Below are 13,681 nucleotides of genomic sequence, written 5' to 3'. Positions count from 1 at the left end.
CAACACCACTGAAAATAATGGAGCATCTTAAATTCAGCATTTAATCTGTAAATGCTGAATCTGGTCTGAGTGAATGTCTTTTAATTTAATGGAATACTAATGATATTGGATTTCCTCATTTCACTATTTCCTCTTATCAGATGTAGAACTGTCTGCTGGCAGGCCAGTCCTCAGAGAACAGGAGTGTGTGTGCGAGGGTGGCGTGTGTGAGCCTGACCATCGATGCACAGGCCAGCAGTGTTTTTCCTCCCTGAAGATGATCGATGGGATGGCTATCCAACAGAAGGGCTGCCTCAGGGACGATGAGGAGGGCAGAGCCACCTGTGCCATGCCACCCTCATCGGCCCATGTTGTCAAGTGCTGCCAGGGCCATCTGTGTAACATGAACGTCACTGTGCACGCTCCAGGGAAAGGTGACTTTGTGTACAATTACACATTTCTCTTGGCCTCCTTTACTGCAGACTTTGTGTCTCTCAAGATCATGCACTAAAAAGCAACACACATGTTTATAGTGATACCTAGCAGCTTTGTTCTTGTTTTGTGTACCTTTTTAACCAACTGTATTACCTGAATCTTTTCTAGAAGAAGAGGTGAAGCCTCTTGTCAAAGAGGAGCACGAGTGTGTTTGTGAAGGCAGCTCCTGTGTGACGGGGAATCGCTGCATGGGCCATCAGTGTTTCTCATCTCTGGCCGTCAACGCTGGCTCGTTGGCATACCAGAAAGGTTGCTTTAAGGTCTACGAGCAGAGCACTTTGACCTGCAAGACCCCGCCTTCCAGAGACCAGATTGTGGAGTGCTGCCATGGTCACCTGTGTAACATGAACAGCACTGTTGAGCTGCCTGTTGAAGGTACAGTACTATACTACCCATAATAGATCACTGGATCAGCTTGACTGCTATTTTATGCACCCTGTTTTCACGGTGATGCTCAAGAGCTTCAGTTGTTGATTTCGATATTGATTTTTCTTTTCACCAAAAGCAAAACGAACTGCTTAGATTTCATCTATTCAAGGAAAGCTATAGAAGGTATGTTTGAGTCAATGTAACACCAAACATTCATCCTACTGCAGCTGGTCTGGATGATTTGTTGGCCTGAGTTACACCTTTCTGCGGTCACACTCCTGTCACCTTTATAGAACAGAAATGGGGGAGACATTGGGCAACTAGCGGGAGGTCTTGGATATTATTTAGTCATGGTCCACTTCCTTCTGTCAGAGCTGACAGCCGCTTAGGGGTTGAAGCCACCTGGGAAGGAAGGAGAGGCAGGCATCTATATGCAGAGCAGTCGTTGCCCTTTTTGTTTCCTGCACTCTACAACGGTCTTCTTGTGTTTTGAAATATCTTAGTTGTCTCTTTCTGGTTATACATGCCTGTATAAAACAAATGGAGTATAATTAATTATAAGAACTCTACAATAACCCCCCCCCCCCTTCATATGTATTAGTTTTTATCGAATCTGATTGAGAGGTGTTTAGTTGAATGTTGGCTGTAATTTGTGGTGCCTAAACTGATTGGTGTTCCCACCCTGTTTATATGAATTAGGGTCTAAAATGTGTTTGCAGTTATGTGAATATGGGAGAAAGAGCTTATTATGCAAGTTGTGAAAAGGGGATCATTGTCTGTGCTGCAGGCAGAGCTGAGCCGTCTTTCCTTTGGAATGTTTGGAAAAGCGTGAATGGTGGTCAGTTTCTCAGGCTGGCCTCAGATGACTCGATCCACTGTGTGTATGTCTGTGTGTGAGTGTGTGTGTGTGTTTGAGTAAGTGAATGCTCATAGGTATTTGTGTTCTCTGTGTGCCTACACTTGACTGGTTTCTTCAGATGGTCGTCAGAGTGCTGCCAACCTGTGAGTTGTGTACAGTCCATTCAGACAAGAAAATAAACAAAGATGACTCGCTAGTGGACACTTGTGTTTGTTGTTTTCTTTGAGCTGATAAGATAACGTAAGTTATCCAGCGCAGAGAAGAGAAAAAAAAACTGGTTCATGCTCTTACATAGTAAGGATTATCATAAGCCCCTTTCACACTGCACCAAAAACGCGGGTCAACACAGGTTTTTTTGGCACTCTGAAAGGGTGGACTCGCCATTTCGACCCGCATCGATCGACTCGCCAAGTGACCCGGGTGTTGAGCAGCTCAGCTCGCCCACAGTGTGAAAAAGGCAACCCGTGTCATCTTAGGTTTCATGCGACCTCTCTGTCGCATCCTGATTTTGTCTCTGTGCCGCCTGTCAGGCTTCGCCTGTAGCTTCTTCAGCTACCTTCCAGACCAGCAAAAAACTCCATCCTCCTTCGCTGCATTAGCGCTCTGACATTTTCCAATCAGTGCCGAGTTTGTGTGCTTTGCAAAAGAGACAACATTGCAATGCATGCAACGGCAACACTAACTTTCGACACGGCAACGTCCATGTTGTTGTTTGTCTACCCCTCAGTGTTCCGGCGCACGTTTGCGTGAGATGATGATGTTGTCAGCGCAATGACGTACAAGAGAGAAAAACACAGGCACGCAGCCTTCACAGCGGGAGTTCAGACCCTAATCCTCTGGAAGCTTAAATGCGCCCGAATGCCAGGCGAACGTGGGTCCGAAAACCCGCATTGACACGCGTTTTTCAATGTGAAAAAGGGTCATAGACTCTCCCTTCACTGCATTTCATGTTTTCATGAAATTAATTTGTCAAAAAAGGAGACAGAACACACAAGTTCAAAGATTTGTTAGAGAGTTTGCAGTGTTATAAAATATGTAAAATGATGACCTGACTGATGTGAACTCACACATAAATGTTCCTGTCCTCCCACAGCTGACGAGCTACCCAACTACAGTGTCACCATGTTGGCTGTTGTGATCGTGGCACCTATAATTGTCCTCATCGTGCTCTCTGCTATCGCTATCCTGGTGTTCAGACGCATCCACCACAACCAAATGGAGAGACTAACCTCTCGAGATGCTGAATATGGAACTATTGATGGTCTTATAGCCTCCAATGTGGGGGAGAGCACTCTGGCGGTGAGTCATTGACTATAAATGTTACCTTCAAAACTGTATTTGGAAAAGCAAACTCACCTGTGCTATTTAAGGAGACAGACGTGTATTTTAATTGTTTTAAATGTCAAATATTTAGTCAAATAACGCTGCAGTTCTTTATTTAACCCTAACTCGACACAAAATGCCTGCTTTGGGGAAAATGTTTGAACATTTCTAAATTCTGGAGTTTGCTGATGTGGATCCAAATTAATTAGACTAGCCAAAAAATGCGATGTACACACATCATCTACATATAGAGTTGAACGCAGAAGCAAATTTTAAAATTTCAACACTTTTCAACTTGTTAAAATTGAAATTATGTGCTACTGCAACTGCTTTATCTAAACATAGATGTTTACACAAATATTGTGCTTCGCCAGAAAAACATAATAGTAATGTCAGCTGTCTTGTGAACTAGTTAAAGTCTTGTTTTTGATTCTGGGTGGTATGGTGACTCCTTTGTTTACAATTAGACTACAGAAAGTCCCTTTCAAAGTCTTCCTGCAGTACAATTATGTGCAGCAACAACAACCAAAATGGAACCCCCTCCCCTAAAATGATGTGCTTCTATTCACACAAGGAATTCAGCAGACAAGTAAGAACAATGTCAGATTAGACATTATTGAACCATTTACCACAAGATAGCGCATGTTAAGGACAGGATAAACTGTATTTCCCTCCATCTAGACAAATCTTGTGATCAAGCTCTGCTATATTTAGCAAGTTGAAGGAAAGACTTCTTTAAGACAAAACTACAATTACAGTGCTTCGTGTATTTGTTGGGTCAACAAAGGCTGTGTTTATCTCCTAAAGTGATTAAATTCAGCTGTGCAGACCACCAGCCCTCACAATTATCTACTTTCCAGATTATAATAGATATTTCATAATGTTACAGCAATACACAAGGGTTCGGCGTGGGTGTGGGAGTGCCTTTGTTGAAGTCTAAGAAAGTCTTTAAAACTTGGCATCTTGTCAGTCATTTTTTTCTCCCCTGTGTGTTGAAGGAATGTCTTTTGCTATTTATCTTCTTCTCCCTCAACTGTGGATTGTAAGTTTTCCACAGAGTGGTTTATGTTCTCAGGCTTGCTAAACTGATCCAGAGTTTAGGTGGAGTCCTGTGGTTAGAAAGACAACCCAGCACATTCACTGGCTCCAAAACAGTCAGTCTGGCTTGAACCCTAAAGAAATACGTGGTTGTTAGCATCCATTTTGTTATGTGGTGTCCTCACAAGAACAGAAACTTGTGTGTTAAAACTCTTTTTTTGGGATTTAAATACTTATTTCACTTGTGCAGTTAAAATCTTTGATTCTTATGAAACCAAGACACTCATAGAATTTTTTTTAATCTCTGAAAATCCCAGAGCAGACCATGAAACATCACTATAAAGACTATTCAGTTAGAGAGAGAGAAATAAAGTATGTGTTTTGGCAATTAAATGCCCAAAATATGGAGCCAACCTATGTTAACTTAAGCATAACTACAAAGGGCTTACTGAAAACTAATCAGAGAACCATGGTATAAGTCAATATGCATGTGGTATTGTTGTGTTCTCACTCTGGCCCAAATATTCTTCCTTAAATTTGTTGTCCTGCACCAAACAGGAGGGTGTAAACTCTCTCTCAGACTAACTCATTCAGGTTTTGGTGGTGTCTGGTGTCTTGCATTTGTGTATTGTGATTGCAAATCGTCTCTCAGACAGCTCATGCATTATAAATCTGTTTATCTGAAGCATCACTCCTCTTTGTTGTTTTCAATCCTCTGTCTGTCCCTCCCAGTTGAGTCCTGTTCCCAGCAGTGGTGTCCAACTGCAGCTGTGCACTGCCCTCTTGTGTGGGCGCCAGGACACTGCACGTCTTGTAGCGGAGATAAAAATAAAAGGCTTAGCAGCATTGCGTCTGTTTTGGAGTTTGGCCCTTGGATTAGCTAAAATCTCAAGCCCACACCAGTCACAAGGGTGGGGGTGGGACTTCTGTTGTTTACTCAGCAGAGGGCACTCTGTTCCTCCAGACGCACTCAGCCCCCCCCCCCCCCCCCCGCACACCCCCATCTTATGGGTTTCACATCAAAGGCGGCCTGTTTCTAACTCCCAGATGGTCCTTATTTCATCATTTTTACGCTCTTGCCACAAAATCACCTGCAGGAAGGTTTTAATTTCACATACTTGAAAACGCAGATCTAAATATACAATTTAAAGTCTTTGTTTCTGTTTGCTAGGACCTGCTGGATCACTCCTGCACATCAGGAAGTGGCTCCGGACTCCCATTCCTCGTTCAGAGAACTGTGGCCCGACAAATCACGCTGAATGAGTGTGTGGGTGAGTGTCCACTTGAAGACTGTATTGTCATTCACATTAGCACTGCGTAAAAATATGCAGCCGCCTCATTCATTTTAATGAGATCTTTGTGTCAGCACCAAGGGGAGCCAGTGCAGAAGGCTTTGGGAAAAGAAATAGTCAAGTCTCACAAATACAGATGATCCTGACTCTGCTCTTTTTTATCAGAGCTGCCCAAATTTATTTGAGAAAAAAAACACTTTGATGGACAATAAAAGATGTGCTTAGCTCACACGAATTGTGCAGGAGGAGCAAATAACTTTCCAAAGTTGAAATCTGCTTTATAAGGATATAAGCTGCCGTGTAGCAACTTAACATCTGATAAACTTTGAACCTGAACTTTCTTCTTCCTTCATTATATTTACTCTGATATCATTCACTTTTTTCTGCCGCCTTTTGTTACATAGATCACTGTTCTAAGAGCAGCCGATACATGCCATAAAGTTCTTTATCTGCAACAAACATATCTAACAATAAATGGCATGTTCATGTGAGCATTGTACCTTGCTTTGCTCGCGTTAATCTCCACTCCCTTTGAGCCAAGAGATCCCATCCCGAGGCACTGCAGATGAAATGATGGAGGTCCTGACAGTTTTGTGATGTGAGGTGCCAGCACCTTCACAAACCAACTACATTGTTGTGAACTATAATCATTTTCATTTTACATACATTTCTTTAGTTCCAGTGTGAAAAGAGGGCAGAAACCCTTTGGAAGGAGTCCTCAAAGACACATTTTAAACTCTGAGAATTCTTCAAGCAAACACAGTGTGATTTAGCCATCAGTTGAAAAGGTCAGACTAGTCAAGTTCAAATGAGACTGTGACTCATCAGCTGACTACATCACTTGTGGTCATGTGGTGGCATGTTTGACAGTGAACTGAAAATCCCCAAAACATCTGTGTAAAGTTACTTCTATAGCCAATAGGAGGCAGTACAATAATCAAAAAATCAGACACACACTGCCATATCTGTGTCTTAACATGTTGCTACAGTTTAACTGCTTTTTTTTCTTTCTAACATTCTGTATCTAGTTTTATATGTTTTCATCTCTTTTCCTTTAATTTTCTAAAGCACTTTGTAACATTGTTATGAAAAGGGCTCTATCAATAAAGTTGTTAAAGTTAATATTACAGTGAACATTTTAGTAATCTGTTGTTCCTACCCATCAACCAAATAATTTATTTAAATTGTTTATCTGCTCCTTGAAAACAGTTCAATTACCCTTTATGCCCTCTTTTGTTCCTGCCTGCTTGAAGCCTTGCAGTTAATAGTGTTTTTAATCATGCTTTCGTGGTAAATGCACCCCGCAGAGGGTAGACAAGGTTTTTAAATGTGTGTGGAGTGGCAGCAATTAATGCTAATTCTCATGACAGACACATTTTGAATTGTGAAACATTTCGTAAATAAAGCTCAAAAGTCTTAGCTTCTGTAAGCAGACATTTTTAGGAAACAGAGACACGTTTACTCCAAGATAATCACGTTTATTTATTTAAATTCCTTCACTATCATCACTTTTCTTTCCCTTATCTAGACTATATGTATCCATAACCTGCGTTTACCCTTTTCCCAGTCTTGACATGTTTCTGTGTCTTTGCTAACTCTGCTTCTGCGTGTGCTGGTTGGTCATTTCTCCCATGTTTTGTATGCACCAGGTAAGGGTCGTTATGGTGAAGTGTGGCGAGGGCAGTGGCAGGGAGAAAGCGTCGCTGTCAAAATCTTCTCCTCAAGAGACGAAAAGTCTTGGTTCAGAGAAACTGAGATCTACAACACAGTGCTGCTAAGACACGAGAACATTCTGGGTATGTAGCACATGATCTGGTGCTGTCAACTGTGTGAGTACATCTAGAAGGACACAACAGACCTCAGTGTCCTAACATTGGAACAACAGGCATGTGTGAAGATAGTTTTCATTAATATATAACCAATTAAACCCTGAATAATGACACAACACACTGTAACCCAAACAAAGGGGCCCTATTACTTCAATGCTTTTAGATAACATTTTTAAAAAAATCACAAGATGTCTGTAGCAGATTATCACAGTTTCTCCTTTGACCATTTATTGGACTTAAGAGCCTGAACATACCCCATTTATTAGTTCATTCATAAACATGTTTCCATTCTCTCATTTTAGGCTTCATAGCTTCAGACATGACATCCAGGAACTCCAGCACTCAGCTCTGGCTGATCACTCACTTCCATGAGATGGGCTCCTTATACGACTACCTTCAAATAAGCACCCTCGACGCATCCAGCTGCCTCCGCATGGCGCTCTCCATCGCAAGCGGCCTGGCGCATCTCCATGTCGAGATCTTCGGCACTCAGGGCAAACCAGCCATCGCCCACCGAGACCTCAAGAGTAAAAATATACTGGTGAAAAAGAACGGACAGTGCTGCATCGCTGACCTCGGTGAGAACACAGGCAGAAAACAGTAAATATATTGTTTATATCTGAAAGATTCATCAGCAAAAGTAATTCTCAAAATGGATAGGCAAAGAATGAAAGAAGTAATGAAATCAATTACTGTTTATTAGATGACTTTTTATTGGATTTGAGTAATACTTTGTTTTAGATGTTCTTTCAAATAAATTGTGTGCCCACTGTGCAAAAAGCCTTTATCTTGTATGACTGAAGGCATCATTTATATTTGCTGAAAAAGATTTGGCTTGAATGTTTTTTAATCATAAAAACGGCTGCCATAAATATCAGCAGAACATAGCACGCCCACACTTATTCCAGCAGCCTCTCCCTGCACAATCTGTCATAGCACACTAAATCCATCAAGACATAATAAAAGATTTTGTCACAAACAGAATTCAATATGGCTGGCACAGGAAGTTAGTTTCAGATTGCTTCGTTTTTAAAAGAAGCGCTTTGTCTTATCTTATTATATTCAACTCACACCATGTTGCTTCGGTACAGAGCTGATTCAAGCTGCTGCAGTATAAATCTGAGGGGATTCAGCCTCCTTGAAGCTACCAAGGTGCTTATTTAAATGTTATGTTTGCGATCACATCTCTACTTTGCCGTATTTGTTCCTAATTTAGGAAGAACAGCGGGTGCTAAATGCACCAGCAGACCCCTAGCTGACTACATTAAGAAGACCACTCTGTCTAATACACCAGTGTTCCATTTATACATACTTCAATCAAACCTAATTCAGGTGCCAGCCTAACCTGGCGACAGGTTTTCTATGTTTACGGGCTGGATGATGCACCTGGCTGTCTCAACAAGTATGCTTGCGGTTGTTTGTCTCTGAGGGTGCAGTACATCTGGCATGGAGAAACAGGACTGGTTACTACAATGAATCCAGCTCATTGTGTCGAGTGTTTCATTTGCATCAAACATAATGTTTTGTATGTCCATGCTAGGTCTTGCTGTCATGCATTTTCAAGACACCAATGAGCTGGACGTGGGGAACAACCCTAAAGTGGGTACAAAACGTTACATGGCCCCTGAAGTGCTCGATGACTCCATCCAGATGGACTGCTTCGAGTCCTACAAGAGAGTGGACATCTGGGCCCTGGGCCTGGTCCTGTGGGAGATCGCCAGGAGGACAGTCAGCAACGGTCAGTGCAGTTTTAAGCTGTTGCATCTCTCTTGGACTCAGTCGTCATCCGCGTTCATTCCATGTTGTAGAAATCCACCACATATAGAATGAAAACCACAATGCATATAATGCTTGGTAGTGGTTAGGAACCTTGTGGCTGTGAAAATCTTACACAGTCATGTTCTACTGAGTGAAAACTTTGTAGCTGTTGATGAAAGGATTTCGCCTTAGTGGAACCAAAATAACCTGAAGCATCTTACGTGTTGGAGAATGATTGATTAATAATGTAACATTCGGTGTGGTTAGTTTTCTTTATTCTTCCACACCACTGCATTTCAAATATTTGTCGTTCTCCTCCACTGTGTTCACTTGACAGTTAAAGTTAGTGGAAGTCTAACACACCAGCAGAAGCAGTAACAGGCTAGACAACTACACTCACCTTCAAGCCTGCATTGAGCATCCAAGCTGGTCTGGAAATTCTCCAAATGTGCAACCTATTTCACATTCCATTCAAGTTGGGGTTGGTGGTGTACATATCTATGGTGGTGCTGCACCGCAAAGTTGTTTATCAACCACGAGAGGAGAGCGAAGCATTTAGGTTTTCAAAGTAGCTCCTGTTTGCTTGAAGAGGGAAAAAGTGGCAAAAATAAATAACATGGGATGGAGAATAAAACTCAGTGGCGCAAGAGATGATAAGCACACAGGATGTCCTTAGTCAGACCCAGAGCTGCTTCCTCCTCCAACTGGACGGTGTGAGATCTGGAGCTGCAGTGGAGTTCCACGTGTCTTTGCGTTGATTCTGTGCTGTCACAGATGTCGGGCACACGAACCCTCGAAGAGATGAGCGGATGATGATATTCATGTCGTGCTGACTAATTTGAACCCCAAATGATCGGAAATCATGGATTAGCTTTTACTCCAGTGATATCAAGTACGTTTGTGTACTGATACACTTGTCGGAGGGAGCAACCCCTTGTGTTACTTTAATACTTCAGCCTCATTTTGCTGTTAATACTCATGTTCTTTTCATTTCTGTATAGCTGCTCTCACAGAGCCAACAGTTTCTCCCAGCAGTCGTTGTCAAATGTGTTTATCACTCTAGAGCAGGAGCAACTGGGCCTTCGGCAACACTTGGGATACTGATTTACTTCCAGCACAGTAGCCTCACCTCTGAGAGAGTACATTAGGGTTAATATGCCACTACACAAAGCTTTTTCCTCCTCAACCATGAATGATGATTCATGTTTTTGTACACTTGTTCAGCACTATAGGTTTTAAACTTGGATTTGAACCTTGGATTGAATTGTGATGCTTTCTTTTTGCCATGTAGGCATCTTAGAGGACTACAAGCCACCTTTTCATGATGTGGTCCCAAGTGATCCCAGTTTTGAGGACATGAAGAAGGTAGTTTGTGTGGACCAGCAGAGACCCAACATCCCAAATAGATGGTTCTCAGACCCAGTGAGTAATAATAAATTATATAATTGCCCAGTTTAAAGTCTGGGCATTTCTTCTGTTAGCCTCTCAGTAACTGTTTTCCTTTTTTATTTACAGACTTTAATTTCCATGTCTAAACTCATGAAGGAGTGCTGGTACCAGAATCCGTCAGCCAGATTAACGGCGCTGCGCATCAAAAAGACTCTCACAAAGATCGACAACTCTCTGGACAAAATCAAAACAGACATTTGAGTGTGCCTCAAGGAGAAGCACTATGGGCCTTTGAGGACGTCCAGAGGGTGGACCATAAATTGAAATCACAGAAGATAAGAGACTCTGAGTGGGTCAGTGCCCTTATAGTGGCACAGACCTTTATTTATTTGAAAAGGACTTGGCGGGACACATTTTGGCATCCAAAGATGGCTTACAGGGCATTTCTGAGACTGCCAGTGGTCTTAGAAATGGGAAAATATCTATTAATCTCATAATAAAGGACTGTTGGCAATGATCTTTAAGGAAGAACACGGTTACCTGGGCATTTGAGTAGGCGTGGCTTGGTTAGATTTTGCCTGACACATTTTCAGTTTCAGAAAACTGATCAGATTATGTTTAGCAGTCTCACTTTTTCTCCTTTTAATTGTGCTGCATTGTTTATGTGCATCGTAGAGGGTTAATTTGGGAGAGGCGTCAACCGGTCAAGTTAACCTGTGTACTTTTCTAAACGGTGACTACAGCAGTACGTTTTACTTTATCTCTTGTGTCACCAAGGTAAAATATTGTCTGTTCTTTGGGTTCCATTAATCCTGTAACCTTTAGTTGTACAGTTACACCAACGGCACTGTCCTGGGATATCATCCGACCAAAGGTCTAAAGCCTTTTGCATATCACCACGGACTTTACATTGAATTATGTACCTGTTCTATGTTTTGTTTCTTCAGCTTTACAGAGACAAATGCTAAAAGAACAAATAAAATATCTGCTAGCTGATGCTGAACTCACTTCCTCCAGAGGCGTGTAAGTAAGCCTATAAAGCCTGTAAACTGTCTTAACACGTGCATTGTCAAGTAAATGAAGTCAAACTTCGACCTTTTTTTAATTTCCTTAACATTTTATATCAACTAGTGATTTCTATTGATTAAATAGAAAAACTGCATCATCCGTCTCATTTGTCTTGATGCTGGTTTTCAGTCAGTATTGACTGTTATGTTTACAGCTTTTGATTTTAGCTGAGCAGATAGACAGCGATAGATGGATGGATAGACTGATAGATGGATGGATAGACTGATAGATGGATGGATCATCCTTTACATTCAATTTCTTTCTTACAGCAGCTCAGACAACCACCACAATACCCACTGCTCCTTCAGTTATTGCACATAAAATGACTTGTAGCCAAAAATCTATAAAACATGCCATAAATGTTAGAATCTTGGCGATGTTCTGACACTTCAGTGTTCTGTAATTGGCCATCCTCCATCTTTTAGCACGTTCTGCTATGCCTTAGAGTGAAAATGCTGGCCTGGAGTGTAAAGTACGACCCTGCTACTTCAGGACCAAACCCCTCCAGTTGATCAGTTGATCACACCCGTAGATCTCAGAAACCGAGAAGCTAAAATAACTGAATTATATTATGAGTCAGGGGTCTGCTGCTGGTTAATTGGTTTGTGATAATTAGATCAATTACAGACTTGTGAGGGAGTTCATATTTGGTATATTTGTATATTTTACATTCATTGACAAGAGGGGCATGTTGAGGTTGCAATGGTAGAACTAATTTAAAACTTAACACTTCTAACAAGTGTGGACCAGAGGTGTCACGTCCCAACTCACTTGCTCAGACCAATCCCATGTTCAAACCTCTCATCTCCATTACATCCCTGTAAAGTTTTCTTGATGATATCAGCATCAATATGACTATGAATATATGAAGCCAAAATAAAAAAAAATGGCTGCAAATGCCCTCTGTGGTACAGTTCATAGCGTCTTGCCAGCTACAGCATATACAGCCGGTATTAAATCCTTCCAATGCAACACTCCATCGTTCTGAATAATAATATACGTGCACAATAATATACTTCCATAGTGCAAAAAGCTTGACATCTGCAGCGACAAAGTGCATTTATATTGCAAAGGTCAAGTGCTCAGGCATGTTCAGCGGCGGCTGTAAGCTGAACCGGTAGATATCTTGATGAGTTTTATTCATAGAAGAGAAACTGAGCCTCCCGATGGTTCCCAGGCTGATTAATATGACAGAAACACAACAGTGGCTGTCTGACAAGGCTCTGATTCCCTGCTCACATGCAACACTGTTACTTTTTTTTTTTTTTTTTTAATTTTTGTATGAGTACTGTGATCATATTCATTGTTATTTAATCCAGCGTGCACCTTCAGGCCTGACAGCTGTTGACTCCCACCAGTTTGTAAATTTCATTCTCTTAAGGTTTATTGTTTGAACTTTAACTTTCCCTTCACCCCATCTCCCATGGAGAGGCTGGATTATATAGATCGATGATTGATGAGCACAAGGGAACAAATGAGCAGCGCTGCACGTTACTGGGTCACTCGCTCACATGTAAACGGCGCATAATACCACAAGTGGTACCGCAACAGGGACGAGTAACTTTTTTTTTCTTCTACTTTTGAAGTCGAGCTGGACTGATAGGGATGCTCCCCAGCGCGCATGTGGCATTCTATGTATAACCTGTGAAAGTTCACGATGCTTGAGGTGTTTATAGAACATCCTTGGTTCAGTCTGCACAGAACCTGACGACTGCTTCGACTTCACTTACGTTTTGTGCCTTGTATTTGTTCAGGTTGCGCTCAGCCTCAAGGTCGGTCCGCTCATCCTGTCTCCCTGGTGACTTCAGCACCTGTTGATATGGAACAATGAGCAGCAGAAACTCGACCTCCCGTAAATAAACTTTTTGTATGTACGTGAGCGGAGCTGTTAAATGTACAGCCCGCTGATTTACCACCTGCTCCTCTCTCCAGTTCCATAGCTGCTTACTTCAGATCAGTTCTGCTATTTTTCTTCTATAGCTGTGATTTATACTGGACTTTGTCTTGGAGAACTTTTCATGTAGAGCAGGTCAAGATGGTGTATTTTTTATTAATCTAGAGGCCTTGTGTTTCCCCTTGTGAGCTGCAACGAGGGGCCAGAGGTGAGGAAAAGCTCCAGGCAGAGGAATACTGACACTAAGGCCCCACACATATTCGATTTTTAGACTTTCTTTTCACAGTAGCACACTTCAGCCGGTGTAGAGAACTGATCACAACATGACGGAACAAACCGGTCATGTTCTAAGAAATATCCTGAGTCAAAACCTAGATTTTTTTCTTTA

The 13,681-nt window shown here is 41.8% G+C and overlaps 1 protein-coding gene across 1 annotated transcript in view; it reads left to right on the top strand.

The window, feature by feature from the left end:
- Window positions 1-12,275, top strand: part of LOC147251989 (activin receptor type-1-like) — a 28,597-nt gene extending 16,322 nt beyond the window's left edge. Inside the window, exons 4-12 of the mRNA XM_086220052.1 lie at window positions 141-413; window positions 583-849; window positions 2,796-3,001; window positions 5,235-5,334; window positions 7,005-7,151; window positions 7,487-7,762; window positions 8,725-8,922; window positions 10,234-10,364; window positions 10,458-12,275. Coding sequence (XP_086076178.1) covers window positions 141-413; window positions 583-849; window positions 2,796-3,001; window positions 5,235-5,334; window positions 7,005-7,151; window positions 7,487-7,762; window positions 8,725-8,922; window positions 10,234-10,364; window positions 10,458-10,592 — 1,733 coding nt within the window. The 3' untranslated portion in view covers window positions 10,593-12,275. The remainder of the gene's footprint in view (window positions 1-140; window positions 414-582; window positions 850-2,795; window positions 3,002-5,234; window positions 5,335-7,004; window positions 7,152-7,486; window positions 7,763-8,724; window positions 8,923-10,233; window positions 10,365-10,457) is intronic.
- Window positions 12,276-13,681: the final 1,406 nt, after the last annotated feature.

This window comes from Aulostomus chinensis, chromosome 12 (assembly GCF_037954235.1).
Source record: "Aulostomus chinensis isolate RoL2024-O1b breed Wild chromosome 12, RoL_Achi_v1.0, whole genome shotgun sequence".
NCBI classification, from domain to species: Eukaryota; Metazoa; Chordata; class Actinopteri; order Syngnathiformes; family Aulostomidae; genus Aulostomus; species Aulostomus chinensis.
Note: the sequence above shows the minus strand (reverse complement) of the source record. Positions and strands in the feature narration are given on the sequence as shown.